The sequence below is a fragment of the Solanum tuberosum genome, unplaced genomic scaffold (genome assembly GCF_000226075.1).
Source record: "Solanum tuberosum cultivar DM 1-3 516 R44 unplaced genomic scaffold, SolTub_3.0 scf00140, whole genome shotgun sequence".
Lineage (NCBI taxonomy): Eukaryota > Viridiplantae > Streptophyta > Magnoliopsida > Solanales > Solanaceae > Solanum > Solanum tuberosum.
The window spans coordinates 557,496-570,485 of record NW_006239064.1 but is presented as its reverse complement, the minus strand read 5'-3'; the positions used below and the strand labels follow the sequence as shown (position 1 = coordinate 570,485).

General features: G+C 28.8%; 1 protein-coding gene across 1 annotated transcript; it reads left to right on the top strand.

Moving 5' to 3' along the window:
• Positions 1 to 256: 256 nt before the first annotated feature.
• Positions 257 to 3,317, top strand: LOC102588590 (transcription factor MYB51-like). The gene is made up of 4 exons (XM_006351979.1): positions 257 to 601; positions 1,180 to 1,735; positions 1,827 to 2,168; positions 3,118 to 3,317. Exons 1-4 carry the CDS (start codon positions 257 to 259, stop codon positions 3,303 to 3,305), a joined length of 1,431 nt encoding a protein of 476 aa, XP_006352041.1. The 3' UTR covers positions 3,306 to 3,317.
• The last annotated feature ends 9,673 nt before the right edge of the window (positions 3,318 to 12,990 follow it).

Below are 12,990 nucleotides of genomic sequence, written 5' to 3'. Positions count from 1 at the left end.
CACTTGTTGAGACAGACAAAGTAAGAATTATTTTTGTTAGACAAGTTATGAATAGTACCAAGGGAGTTGATTGATATGAATCTCTTATTTTGTAATGATGCATATTGTTAATTATTATTAATTGTTATGTTTCGCTTTCTATCTCTGTAAAAGGTAATCTTGACATGCAAACTTTGAAACACTTATATTATTTCTTACTAATTTAAATTCCTTTTTTTTTTTTAATTTGTAGGAATATTTGAAAAGGAAAATCTTGATGGCCCCAAGTGGAGGAGGAGTGAATAAAAACAACGGGACATCAATATCGAGAAATCATAATGGAGGAGGAGGAGGACTAGGGGCAAGACAGTTAAAAAAAGGTCCATGGACAACAACGGAAGATGCGATTTTGATGGAGTATGTGAAGAAACACGGAGAAGGGAATTGGAACGCGGTTCAAAGAAATTCGGGTTTAATGAGATGTGGGAAGAGTTGTAGGTTAAGATGGGCGAATCATTTGAGGCCTCATCTAAAAAAAGGTGCATTTTCTTTGGAGGAAGAAAGGCTTATTGTGGAACTTCATGCAAAACTTGGAAACAAATGGGCTCGTATGGCTGCTCAGGTTTGTTTATTTATTCTTCGATAAGAATTAATACGATTTTATGGCTCTTCATCTTCTTATGAACGCGATCTAAACATTAATTAACACATATATAAAAAAAACAGAATTCATGATTCAAAATCTTGGTTCTAATTCTTCTATCTCTTTTTTAAATACAATTTGTGTCTAACTCAGACTATATATTAACTAGCTGAATTCATTGATTCAAAATCTTGATTCTCATCTCCTTTTTCCGACACAATTTGTGACTAACTCAGATTATTTGAAAAAAGTCCTTCTCATTCATCATCATCAATCGACTGATTAAGCGTAAATCTGAATTAATCGGATCAATAGATTTCAAAGATTGTCACACATCAACGTACATATCTAATATCATATTGTGTGGTACTCGTAAATAAGCTATATTTACCACCAAAATATATGCAAAATCGATTTTGATCCAAAAATCTTTAAACTTTTATAATCTTGAATCTGTCTACGTCAACATCACTAGAATTGTGTTTCATCAACTTTTTTGTACTTATTAATGTCAAATGTACTAATTATTTCTTTTTATTCTTATTTTACGTACACAGCTTCCCGGTAGAACAGACAATGAGATCAAGAATTATTGGAACACGAGGCTAAAGAGAAGACAAAGAGCTGGATTACCAATATACCCTCAAGACATACAACCACAAAATTACCAACAAGACCAAAATCAACAACAACATAGTACTAATAATATCCCTTCACCATTTGATAATCATCAAAACTCCAATTACAACAATAATTCCCCTCTTTCCCTTTTAGATATCTTCAATCCTTCAACAATGAAACCTAGTAGAAACATTATTCCACATCAATACCAATTCAACAATAATCCTAGTTCTCCATTTCTCACAAACACAAATAATATCAACAACCAAGTCAAGTTTTTTCGCGACCCTCGCGTTAGCCTTTCTCTAACTTTAGCATCATCGATGAAGAATTCACAACTTTCTTCAATGGTAGCACCCGTGCCCAATAATTTTAGTCAAGGTTATTCTAGTTCAATGCCGGTCCCACCACTTCAACACACCTATCCAAATTTTACCACAACTACTAGACCTTATACCGCGATTTCCTCAAACCCTAATGGTTTAATCTTAGGTATGCGCGCCTTAGCCAAATAAATTTAATTTGTTCATATTTGTTAATTCATTTCATATTTTCTCAATTGTACTTGTATTTTCACCAACAGGTATGGGCATAGAGCATCGTTCAGTCCAATCGTCTGTGCCTAGAAATACAAGTACATTAAGTGATCATGCTGATAATAATTACGCGGTTAATCATGGATTATCACGAGGAAATAGTGGATTATTAGAAGATTTATTGGAGGAATCTCATACTTTAACAAGAGGTGAAAAAATTGAGGAAAATTGTCCAATTAATGAAAATGAAGATAATAATAAAGGGAAATTAATTTGGGAAGAATATGGATTAACAGAAGAAGCAGCAGATGCAATTTTAACTGAAGAATCAACATATAATTTTGCTCATAAACATTCTGAAGATTCAAGTTCTCCCAATTCATCCTCAGGTAAATTCTCCATTAATTTTAAATCGGATTTAACTTATATACACATGAAAAAATGGAAAATTACGATAGAGCTCTAATTGGAATTTAGCTTGTCGGGAAATTACATTGTGCAAATAGAGTAAATATATATGATCTTTTTTCGTTATATCTGATCTGTTGAATTTCTTTGACATGAAGAAAAATTCAAATATAGTGATAAAGGGATTCAAAATTGATTTAGGTCGTATGTTCTAATTACAACTGACATTCTAGAATTTTTTTGAATTCCCTTATATAAATTTCTGATTCAATGATAGAAAATTTCAAAAATACCTGTCAATATTTCACATTTTTAGTATTGTAAATTGTCAAACTAAGAATAATAATATAGAAAGTTACCTATTGTCCTAGTTAGGTTATCTTAAGCTATGATATATATTAACTTATGTAAACTTACTTAATATGTTTAGTCTTTTTTTTATACCTCATGAGTTTAAGTTCTATATATTAACGATGTAAAAATTATTTATTTAATTAAATCATATTAAAATGTATTGAAGGTAACTCTATTTATAAGAATTTATTTCTAACCTATTATTGTAAATGGTAAGTAACCTACTTATATATATTATAACATGCTAAATGAGACTTGAAGTAAAATTATTTATCATGGTATATTACTTATCTCCCAACACACACAAGAAAAGTTAGAATTAACTATTAACTTTGTCGTTGATTTATTTCTGAGTCTATCATAGTTAACATATTCTCTTTTCTTTTTTTTTTGGGATAATTTGTCGTTAAAAAGAGTTAACGATAAATTTTATTATTTAGCTACATAATTTGTCTGTTGCTGATTTTTTTTTTTTTTTAAATTGTGTAGTAATGTTACTTTTATTTTCTTATATTTAATTCATTTTAGAAATTGAATAACTTTGTATTAATGTTTTTTTTTTATATATATATATAGGGATAACAACAAAGGAAGCTTCATTAGAGAATATGGGTAATCAAGTAGATGATGATATTATGAGATTTCTTGATAATTTTCCACTTGGTGTACCTGTTCCTGATTGGTGTGATGATCAACAAAATACATCTAATGGCCAATCTTTTGAATGTGACCAAATTCAATTGTCCTCAAAATCAAGTTCATGAAGATTCAAAATCGCAGATTTGAAGTTTATCAGTTTCTCATACAACAATCAGTCAAATAGTTATAGATGTTTAGAAAAATTCTTAATACATAGACGAGATCTGTGTGTGGGGTACATGTGAACCCGTAAGTTACAAGCTAGATCCGTCTCTTTGAGGATTATCAAGAATAGGAAATTGGAGCATGTTGTTGGATTAACATGCCTTTTTTTTTAGTTAATTAAAAGTAGTCAAGACATTTATTTATATTCATAAATTTACCATTAAGTAAATATCAAAGATTGCAAGTTGTTAATTCTTTTAATTTACTTTTGCTTTAGGTTAATATTTAGACTGATTAATGATAATTGGTCATTGATCAATTGTCTTGGCTTTATTTGTTGTGATGAAACAAATAAACTTCTTGTTTGAGTAACATGTCTAGTTTTAAGACGTGTTTAACTTTTATAAATCGATAATTTTTTTACTATTGGGTAATTTGTAAGATAATTATCTATAATAAGTAAAATTAATAACATGAATATTAAGACAAGTAAGCTCTTTGCAGCAAGTTTTGTCATCACAAATCAATTTTTTTGTGATGACTAAACTTGCTACAAAAAGCTCCGAAAATAATTACCACTAATAATGGCAATTCTAGGATGGTTGGTAGTAGATGGTAGGGTTGGACATGGTACGATATGTTACGGTATTAAAAAATTTGTTTGATAGTTTAGGTTTTTGGTTTTTAAAATACTATAGTAGAGTAATTCAGTATGGTTCAATATTTTTAAGTTTGATTTTGAATTTTTCACGATCGATATAATAAATAGATAATCATAGTTTAATCGCTTTTGACTTACATATAACCATATAATAAATATATAAAGAATTATGATTCGAATTTTCAAAAAAAAAAAACAATTATACCATGCTTAACACCTTAAACAAGTGGAGATAGTCGAAAGAAAATACAAGCAATTTTCTTCATTAATTAATTAATTACACAAAGAATGAAATTTCAATCAAGATGGAAGAGTCAAAATTCTAACGTCTAAATAATTACTTTTCTATTACTAATTCTAGTTTATATATTTATGAGTATTATAATAGTAATATTTATGAATCGTATATGTATCATATACTTCACTAAAGTATTCGATATTTCAGAATATTATTTGGGATGATCATGAGGTCACCACGAAAAAACATTTATGGTGATTAAACTCCATAATAAATAAATAAATATGTCATAAATCATAATAAAAGGTTTCAACAAAATAATTTTTACGTGACTACGAGGTTCGTCACAAAATTAAAGGTCACCGCGTAAAATACTTTTTTCCTCGTCTAAATCTATGGAACATTTAAAATGTTTATTTTGTATATTCGATCAAACCTAATGTTTTCTTTTATCTGAATTTAGTTAGAGAAAAGAAAAACTAATTTTCATAAATATTAGAACATTTCATTGAGCGTTTGATAATAAATTTAAAATTAAGATTTTTGTCAAATATAAAAATATATCGTTCTTTTTTAAATAGATCATATAATTGAAATTGAGAAATCAATAATGATAACAATAATTGGATAACATCCTTCTTTATCCGAAATCTCGCATAAATGCAGGGTGATGTTGTCTTTACTAAATTTGGAATATTTTATGATGATTTTTTTTTCCTTTTTTCCTTTTTAGAAAAAAATTACTAAAATATTTTATGATGTCAGAAAACAGACTTTTTTTCTTTTCCTTTTTTGAATTAGTACTTTGTAAGTTAGCCACAAGGTAATAAAATGTCACTATTATTAGAATTCCCTAAAAAAATATTCATCGTTCACTTTTTATTTGTTCTTATGTCCTTTTACATTTATAAAAAGAACAATTTGATGCACAAAACATTCTGCACGTAGAATTTGGAGAAGAGCATTTAGTAGTTGATTTTACAATTTAAATCCATAATATATAGACGACTTTATTACTGTTGCTTCAAAACTCTAAAAAAAAAAAGAAAAAAAAAAGACGTATACAAATTATTGTAGTGGCGCAAGACACATTTTGTATACACACTCTATATGTATATTGTGTGTGATGGATGGGAAAGAGGCTATTAGGTCCATCGATGGAGTAACCTTTATCCCATCGATATCTATTTGCTGAAAAATTATAATATATATATATACTGAATAACTCTGACTTTTCGTGTTGTAATTTACTCCGTTATACTTGACTCCCCGAATTGGTGACCTAATGACATGCATGTTTTGCATTCTGTATTTTTGTACTTTATTTTGAATTTTTTTAATTATACTCCCTCTGTCCCTAATTACTTGTTCACTTTTGAATTGACACACTTATTAAGAAAACAATGATTGACATAGTGAGTTTACCATTTTACCCATATTAATTATGAATTGGATGAATTAAAAACTTAAGATTTTCAAAAAGTTCTACATTTTTCAAAGTAGTTAATTAAAGATATAATAGGTAAAAAAGAAAATTCCTTTCTTGATTTGTCAAAATGGACAAGTAATTAGGGACATATGGAGTATTAATTTGACGTTGGGATATGCTTTTTATACGCCATACATTTGGTCACGTAATTAATGCCCATAAGGCCATAGGATAAGACAATATCTAATTATTATCTAGGAAAAGTATAGCTCATTTTTCTTTAAATAACTAAAAATATTTTATTCAAAATATTTTTGTTTTAAAATTAAGATATAATTAATTTTTTTTGCACTTCCACCCTTATAATTATTAATAAATATAAAAAGAGATTAATATAACAATTAGCAAAAGAAAAAAATAGAATTAAATTGAATAAAAAATAATATAGTCAAATTATACATTTAATGGAATATTTTCTTTAAAAATAGGTAAAGGACAAACATGACAAATAAAATGGATCAGTAATAGTTTTGAAGTAACAAAGAAATATGAAAGTTTTAGCCACTATGCTTTGAAAGTTTGAAACTCTCCTCCCCCTTTCTTTCATATTAAGTTAGTGGAGCGGTTATTATATTAAGGGAAAAATGATAAATATATTCCGAACTATCGTAAATGGTATGCAGATACTCTCCGTTATACTTTTGGGACATTGGTGTCTCTGCCGTTAAAAAACTAGATCATATATACCCTTTATATTAACGGACATACATGTGTCATAATTTTATCTACCGACCCGACATTTATTAAATATCGGATCGACGAATACAGAGGCGGACCCACGTGGTATCCAGGGGGTTTACCCGAATCCCCTCGGCAAAAAATTACACGGTATATATAAGGTAAATTTTCTGTATTTCTGTAGATATATAAATTTTGAATCTCCTCAATAACAAAGAGAAATTGATGGCGCAGTGACAAATATTCCTGAAATTAAGTTGTATGTCGCCGGTTCAAAACGTGTAAACATCATGAGGTTTAAAAGTTATTTTGTATTAAACAAAACAACTTTTACTTTTCATAAAGAAAAGACTATATTTTTTTATATATAATTTGTATATACTTCAAAGGAATTAACTTATAAAAAGTTGAGGGGTTAAATAGTAATTATAAGATTAGACTATTTTAGAACTTATATATCAAAGGAAACAATTTCTGATGACCAATTGTAATTTGCATGGTTAAATTTTTTGAAAAATATTTTCTCTTAGAAAACAAGTTCTTTAATAATGAGTAAAATGATTTTCTTAAAGAAAGTAGAGAAACAAGTGACATTTCACATTGATTATGTCTTCCCTGTCCTCTAACGTATACACTTCATCACGCATCCCGTAAACCTCATCCCCACCACCACCCTCTCCTCTCATATGTAATAATATACAAATGTTTTTAGGACAATATCTTTTGCTGATATACCAAACACAAGATTAAAATACGTAAAATTTACTTCTTTTTCTGAAAAAAACATTTTTCATGAAAAATATTTTTCTTCGTACCAACTATAATTATCCTTTTTTTTTTATAGAGCTAATTATATTTCCTTTCCAACAATTACACCATAATTCTCCCCAACTTGGAATTTAATTTGTCTTCCAATTCATGCACTTATTATGACTTTCTATTCACTACCATATTTCAAGCCATAAAATTCTCTTGCTTATCTTCATACACCTTGTGTGTTAATTACTTTTATTAATTTCCTCCTTTTGTTCTTCTTGAATTCTTGTTATCTCCAAAATTAGTGGTTCTGCTTTCAGAATTTTGCGAATACACATGTAAAAGATAAGTAAATCAGAGTGCATTTTGAATGTTTTGGAACGCTAAGTAACTTTTTATATCTTATTTAGGAATTTCAAAATTTATATATGTTCATAAATATAAAAAATTTACCTTATATATGATGTAATGTCTTTGCTGAGGGGGTCCGGTAGACACCCTCCCACCCCCTAAATCCGCCTCTAATAGTAAAAACTTATTTGCACTATATAAGACATGTCTTATATTTGCACGGTTTAACACTTAATCATCATGATTTAATGATTTGAAACTTTCATATTAATTTATCGATTCTTAAAATTAATTATTTGATTAGGTATAAGTATTCGATACAAATAAATAATTACCAGTAGCACCCCTCTCCAGATTTAAATTAGGAACTGCAAAAGAAAAAAAAATTAGCGAGTGAAAAATACAATACTTTGTTTGTCTTGTTTAAAATTGGATTTTTTCAATCTGATCCAATTACTTAAAACAATTAAAAAGATAATTTTGAGTAAAAGAAAAAAAGTGCCCCTTCGGGGACATTCGATAAAATTGGAACGATAGAGAGAAGATTAGCATGGCCCACATGACATGCACAAATCGAGAAGTAGTTCAAATTTTTGACGAGAGGGAGTTGCTCGGATGGTAAGCACCTCTCACTTCCAACCCGAAGGTTGCGAGTTCGAGTCACCAAGGGAGCAAAAAGGGTGGGAGCTCCTAGGGAGGGTAAAAAAAATAATATTTTTTTTTTAAAAAAAAGAAAGTAAAAGCAAGTACATTCTTAACTGCCTTTATTTCTAGCGTGAATAATACTCTATTTTCTGCTCTTTACATGGAAAAAACTTGTCAACTATTGCATGCAATTTGCAGTGAACCATGCGAGCTGATTAAATACGTGGGATAAAAGAATTCGTAGTATCTCCTTCTATTGATTCAGGCTTTTCGACTATTTCCATTACTAGTAAGACAGGTTGGAAACAACATGGTAACATTGACGATAATAATTTGAGGAAACGTTCATATAAGTAGAGGATAAAATTAGCCCATAAAAATATGATTCGCTCATTTTGTTAGTCCATTTTAATCCAAGTAACTTCTGAATGGATCAATAATTTGTATATTATTAATTTAGCTCATTTTAATCCATTCAAATTCAACTCGCTCCATCTATTTGATAACCCTACGTATAAGAATCTTTAGACAAATGAAAAGACTTTTTTTATTTATTTATCATTTGAAGTAGCCGCCTATAAAATCAGATCTTACTTCATCCTAATGCCTGCAAAAATAATGTTGTGATATATATATGGCCTTTGCTAAATATAGAAAAAATATGACATAAAGTTTATACTATGAAGCAATATACATAAGAAAACTTTGCTTTTGGTCATTTCTTAATTAGTTGATCTTTAAGAAAAGAAAAAAAAAGTGGATCCTACTTGCTCTGTGGATCAAATTATCTGTTTACAATAAATACCCTCAACAAATATGGTAAACAGGACGTGGAACTGTTTTTGAACGTGGAATTGGTTTTGAAGAGCAATTGTGTCTTTAACTTATATGGTAATACATGTATTAAAACCCCTTGCGTTATACATACCTTAATATGTATTAGTTATTCATAAGTTGTAAAAGTGTACCAAACAAGATACTTGTCAGTGGTGTAGCCACATGTAGCAAAGGGTGGTCAGTCAAACACCTTTCGTCAAAAAATTATACAAAGTATATAGGTCAAAAATTATTTTACATACATATAATTAAATCTAGAGCCCTTAAAGAAATTTCTGACTTCATCACTGATACTAATAATACACAAAGCTAATGCACACATTTTTTTTCCTTCTAATACACTCTACAAAACGGCCCCTTACAATTACATCCAAGAACTCACAACAAGGAATTCTATACAAGTAGACATTTATAAGGTCATGAAGTGCTTCAAATGGTCCAAAAATTAAGGATGAGGCTTGAAGTTGAAGAAGAGGAATAAGAATCCCAAATGTGGCCCATAATCATCTAGCCCAAATGATTCACATTTGAGCCTGTTTCAAGTGTATATGAGAAATGTATCAGTGTGGTTCTATTAGTCCGATTCACTAGGAAAAAAGGTCGAACCACAAGGACAATCGTCTAGATAATCTATAATATCTAGATGATTTTAGTCATGTTTTACTTAGCTTTCTAAGATCCTTCACAAACTTGTGAAGCTTCACGCACCAGACTATCCATTAAGTGACAAAAGAAAGAAAGAAAATAGTGATAACTTCTTGAAGTCATTTGGTTTCCTATGTTCCAAAAATTGCTCAGAATTTTTTTCAATCAAATATTATTATGAAAAAAAGTAAAATTTCAATTTTTGTAAGAACCAAAAACTACTCCAAAGGTGTTTTCAATGTGAGAAATTTTAAGTTTCTTTAAAAGACTTTTAATGTGGTTCACATATTAGGTAATTAATTAAATAATTATTTTTTCTCTCAATGGAGGAATAAATCAAATAATATTATATGATTATACAAATATATTCGATAGTAATTTCCTTGATGAAAGGGAGAATTCGATCCCTAAGACAAACGAGAGTTTTTATTGAGAGTCGTTACCCTAATAACATAGTCTAGAAGGTTGTTAGTAAATAAACGACAGATCAAAGGTGATATTAAACTCGTACTTAAATAATAATGACTAAAGGTACATTTTAATTATTTTCCGTTGCCATAGCTCGTATTTGATTAAATATTTTTACATTTAAAACATACTTATATTTCTGCAAGAGATAGGATTCTTGTTTAGTCCTGCTAGGACAAGAATTCCACACTACAATATAGTACACATTCATCAAAAGTACTACTTGTATAATTTAATTCAATACAATTTTCAAATATATTCTGTTTGTATTTTAAAATCTATGTATATATTAATAGTGTTAAATATCTTTTAGCTGGTTGGATAGTGATGCATTTCAAGTACTGGTAAATAAAATAAAAGGTCTAATTAATATTTATTGTGCGTAGATAAGCTAAACATAATAACTATTGATCTCTAGGGATCGTTTGGTGTGAAGGATAATACCAAATAGTCCTGGGATTAAATTATAGTACCACTTAATTTGTTGTTTGGTTGGTAAATCCGGAATAACTTATCTCGAGATTAATAATTAGTACTGAGATAAGTTATCCCTCCCCTTGGATGGTATAGTAATCCCGGGATAACTTATCCGGGATAAAATAAGTAAATGACAAAAATGTCTCTTTCAACCCTTTTGTTACATCACTTTTTACATTCATGAAGGGCCATTTTGTAAACAAATAAACTGTTCTTAAAATTTATTATTTTGAATACAACAAATCAAATATTCAATAAAAAATAATGTCATCATAATTTATCCCATCATAACTAATCCCATCATAATTTATCTCATCATAATTAATCCTATCATAACTTGAATTCAAACTAAACGAACCCACATTGACAATCTCTATAAAGAGATACCGACCCCTTTTTGCTATGAGAAATTGACGGTCTATCAGTCGAGTTCTCCAAGTTGGTTTCAAATTTAACAACGTATTGTTATTGCTATTAAATCAATGTAGTTGAAATGGTGCATTCCATTGACTCTAAATCAAGATTATGTTTATATTTATGTCTTAATCTCTATTCTAGTTGTCTATATAATTTCTTATCGACCATCCATAAAAAAGTGTAATTACTTATCTGAAAAATAAGACAATTATATGTTACAATAGATTAAAATAGATATATAATATACAAAGAAATTATACTATTTCTCTATATAAAAGTTACTTCCTCCGTCCCATTTTATATGTCATTTTTTTACTTTGCACTTGCATTATGAAATGATGTAACTTTACCCTTCTGTCCTTATTTAATGTTTTCTTAATTCAATTTTATTAATAAATGACAAGATTAATTAACTATTCTATCAAGAGTATAATAGGCAAAATACGGTAATTTATGCATAAATTTTATAAAATGACAAGTATTGTGATCCAGCTATTTATAGAAAGGAATGACATATAAAATAAGACGGAAGGAGTATTTTTTTCTAAAAATAGCCCTTTCAAAGAAAAGGTAATTTAAATGCAAGGATTAAACAGAGCCAAACATCCTCTGCCCTACCCATGCCCCATTTAATGCAAAAGTATTAAAAGCTTCTTATACTTTTTTTTTCTTCTGTCTCAAATTATTTATCGTACTTTTTAAAAATAGTTATTTTAAAAGTTTAAGATAAATTTTATGTCCCCATTTTACTCTAAGTAGTATTCGATCTTAAAGACTATAAATACCTTAATAAAAGAAAGATAACATATAAATAAAGTAAATATTATATGAAACGAGATAATATAATAAGATATAAATAAGGATAACACAGTCAAAACTCTTCCTAATTAATTTTTTTTAGGGACGTGTATGAAAAAATCACGATAAATAATTTGAGACGGAGAAAGTATTTATTTGCCTATTTTTTGAGTCTTTCTTACATATTTCCTCCACCTTCTTTAATATTTCCAACTCCTTTTCTTGTTGAGTAGTTGGCCAATTTAATGCTACTTCTTAAATGCACCAAACGATATTGTCATCTTCTACATGTTATTTTTCCTATTTTTAAGATTAATTCTTTACCTCAAAAATACCTAGTCTTCTATTCTTCAAATATTTCTTCATCAAGAATCTCGTAACTTCTTAGATTTTTATTTTTCCTTTTCACATATAGTTTATTTTGCTTAGTACATATGATGGAAAAGGGAAAAAAAATAAAGTCAAAGTCAAAATCAGGGATGGATGTTCGAGTTTTCAAATGGATGAATACACGAGATATTGGTGCGGTTCAATGAGAAAGCAGTACTTGAGAACATTTTGAGTCTACTTTTTGATTGAGCCGCGCCAATATCACGTGTAGCTAAATTTTTAACTGTCCATATATGTATATATGTACTTTGTACTACATCAACATCAAGTAGTGAAGAAGTACAATTTTTTTGCCTTTTGAGGTAAAAAAAAAATCACTGGTAAATTAAATTAATTGATCTTATTGCTTGATTTTAAAAAAAAAAGAATTTCATTTGTTTGTTCTTTATGTCTATCTGAAAATTGTGTTGGCTATTCTAGAGTTGATAATTATTTTTATGTTAGTTCTTGTTCTCCTTGTACTAAACCTTAATTAAGAGGTTGAAGTTTGACCACTTTTTGATTTGAAGGACAGCCTTTTTTCTTTCTTTTGAAAAAAGACGATGGCGTTTGAGGCAGCTTGTGTGTATCTGAATTAATGTACCATGCATGTACTGTTACTTAGGGATGTTAATGATTCGATTCAATTGATTCTTTTATAAAATCTGTATCATATCAATTTTTCGATTAGTAGCTCTCTAAAATTAAACTAGAAGTTTCTACATTCTCCAAGGATATATAGATCCCTTAAAAAACTAACAAGACTCAGACTTTATGTAAGTACTAGATGAGTGTTGCCCGTGCTATGCACGGGCC

What these genes read in the sequence shown, in the direction of transcription:
- LOC102588590 (XM_006351979.1), top strand. Translation starts at nt 257, where the DNA reads ATGGCCCCAAGTGGAGGAGGAGTGAATAAAAACAACGGGACATCAATA. An exon ending in GGGCTCGTATGGCTGCTCAG is followed by an intron (nt 602 to 1,179) that starts GTTTGTTTATTT and finishes TTACGTACACAG; the next exon opens with CTTCCCGGTAGAACAGACAA. An exon ending in CCCTAATGGTTTAATCTTAG is followed by an intron (nt 1,736 to 1,826) that starts GTATGCGCGCCT and finishes TTTCACCAACAG; the next exon opens with GTATGGGCATAGAGCATCGT.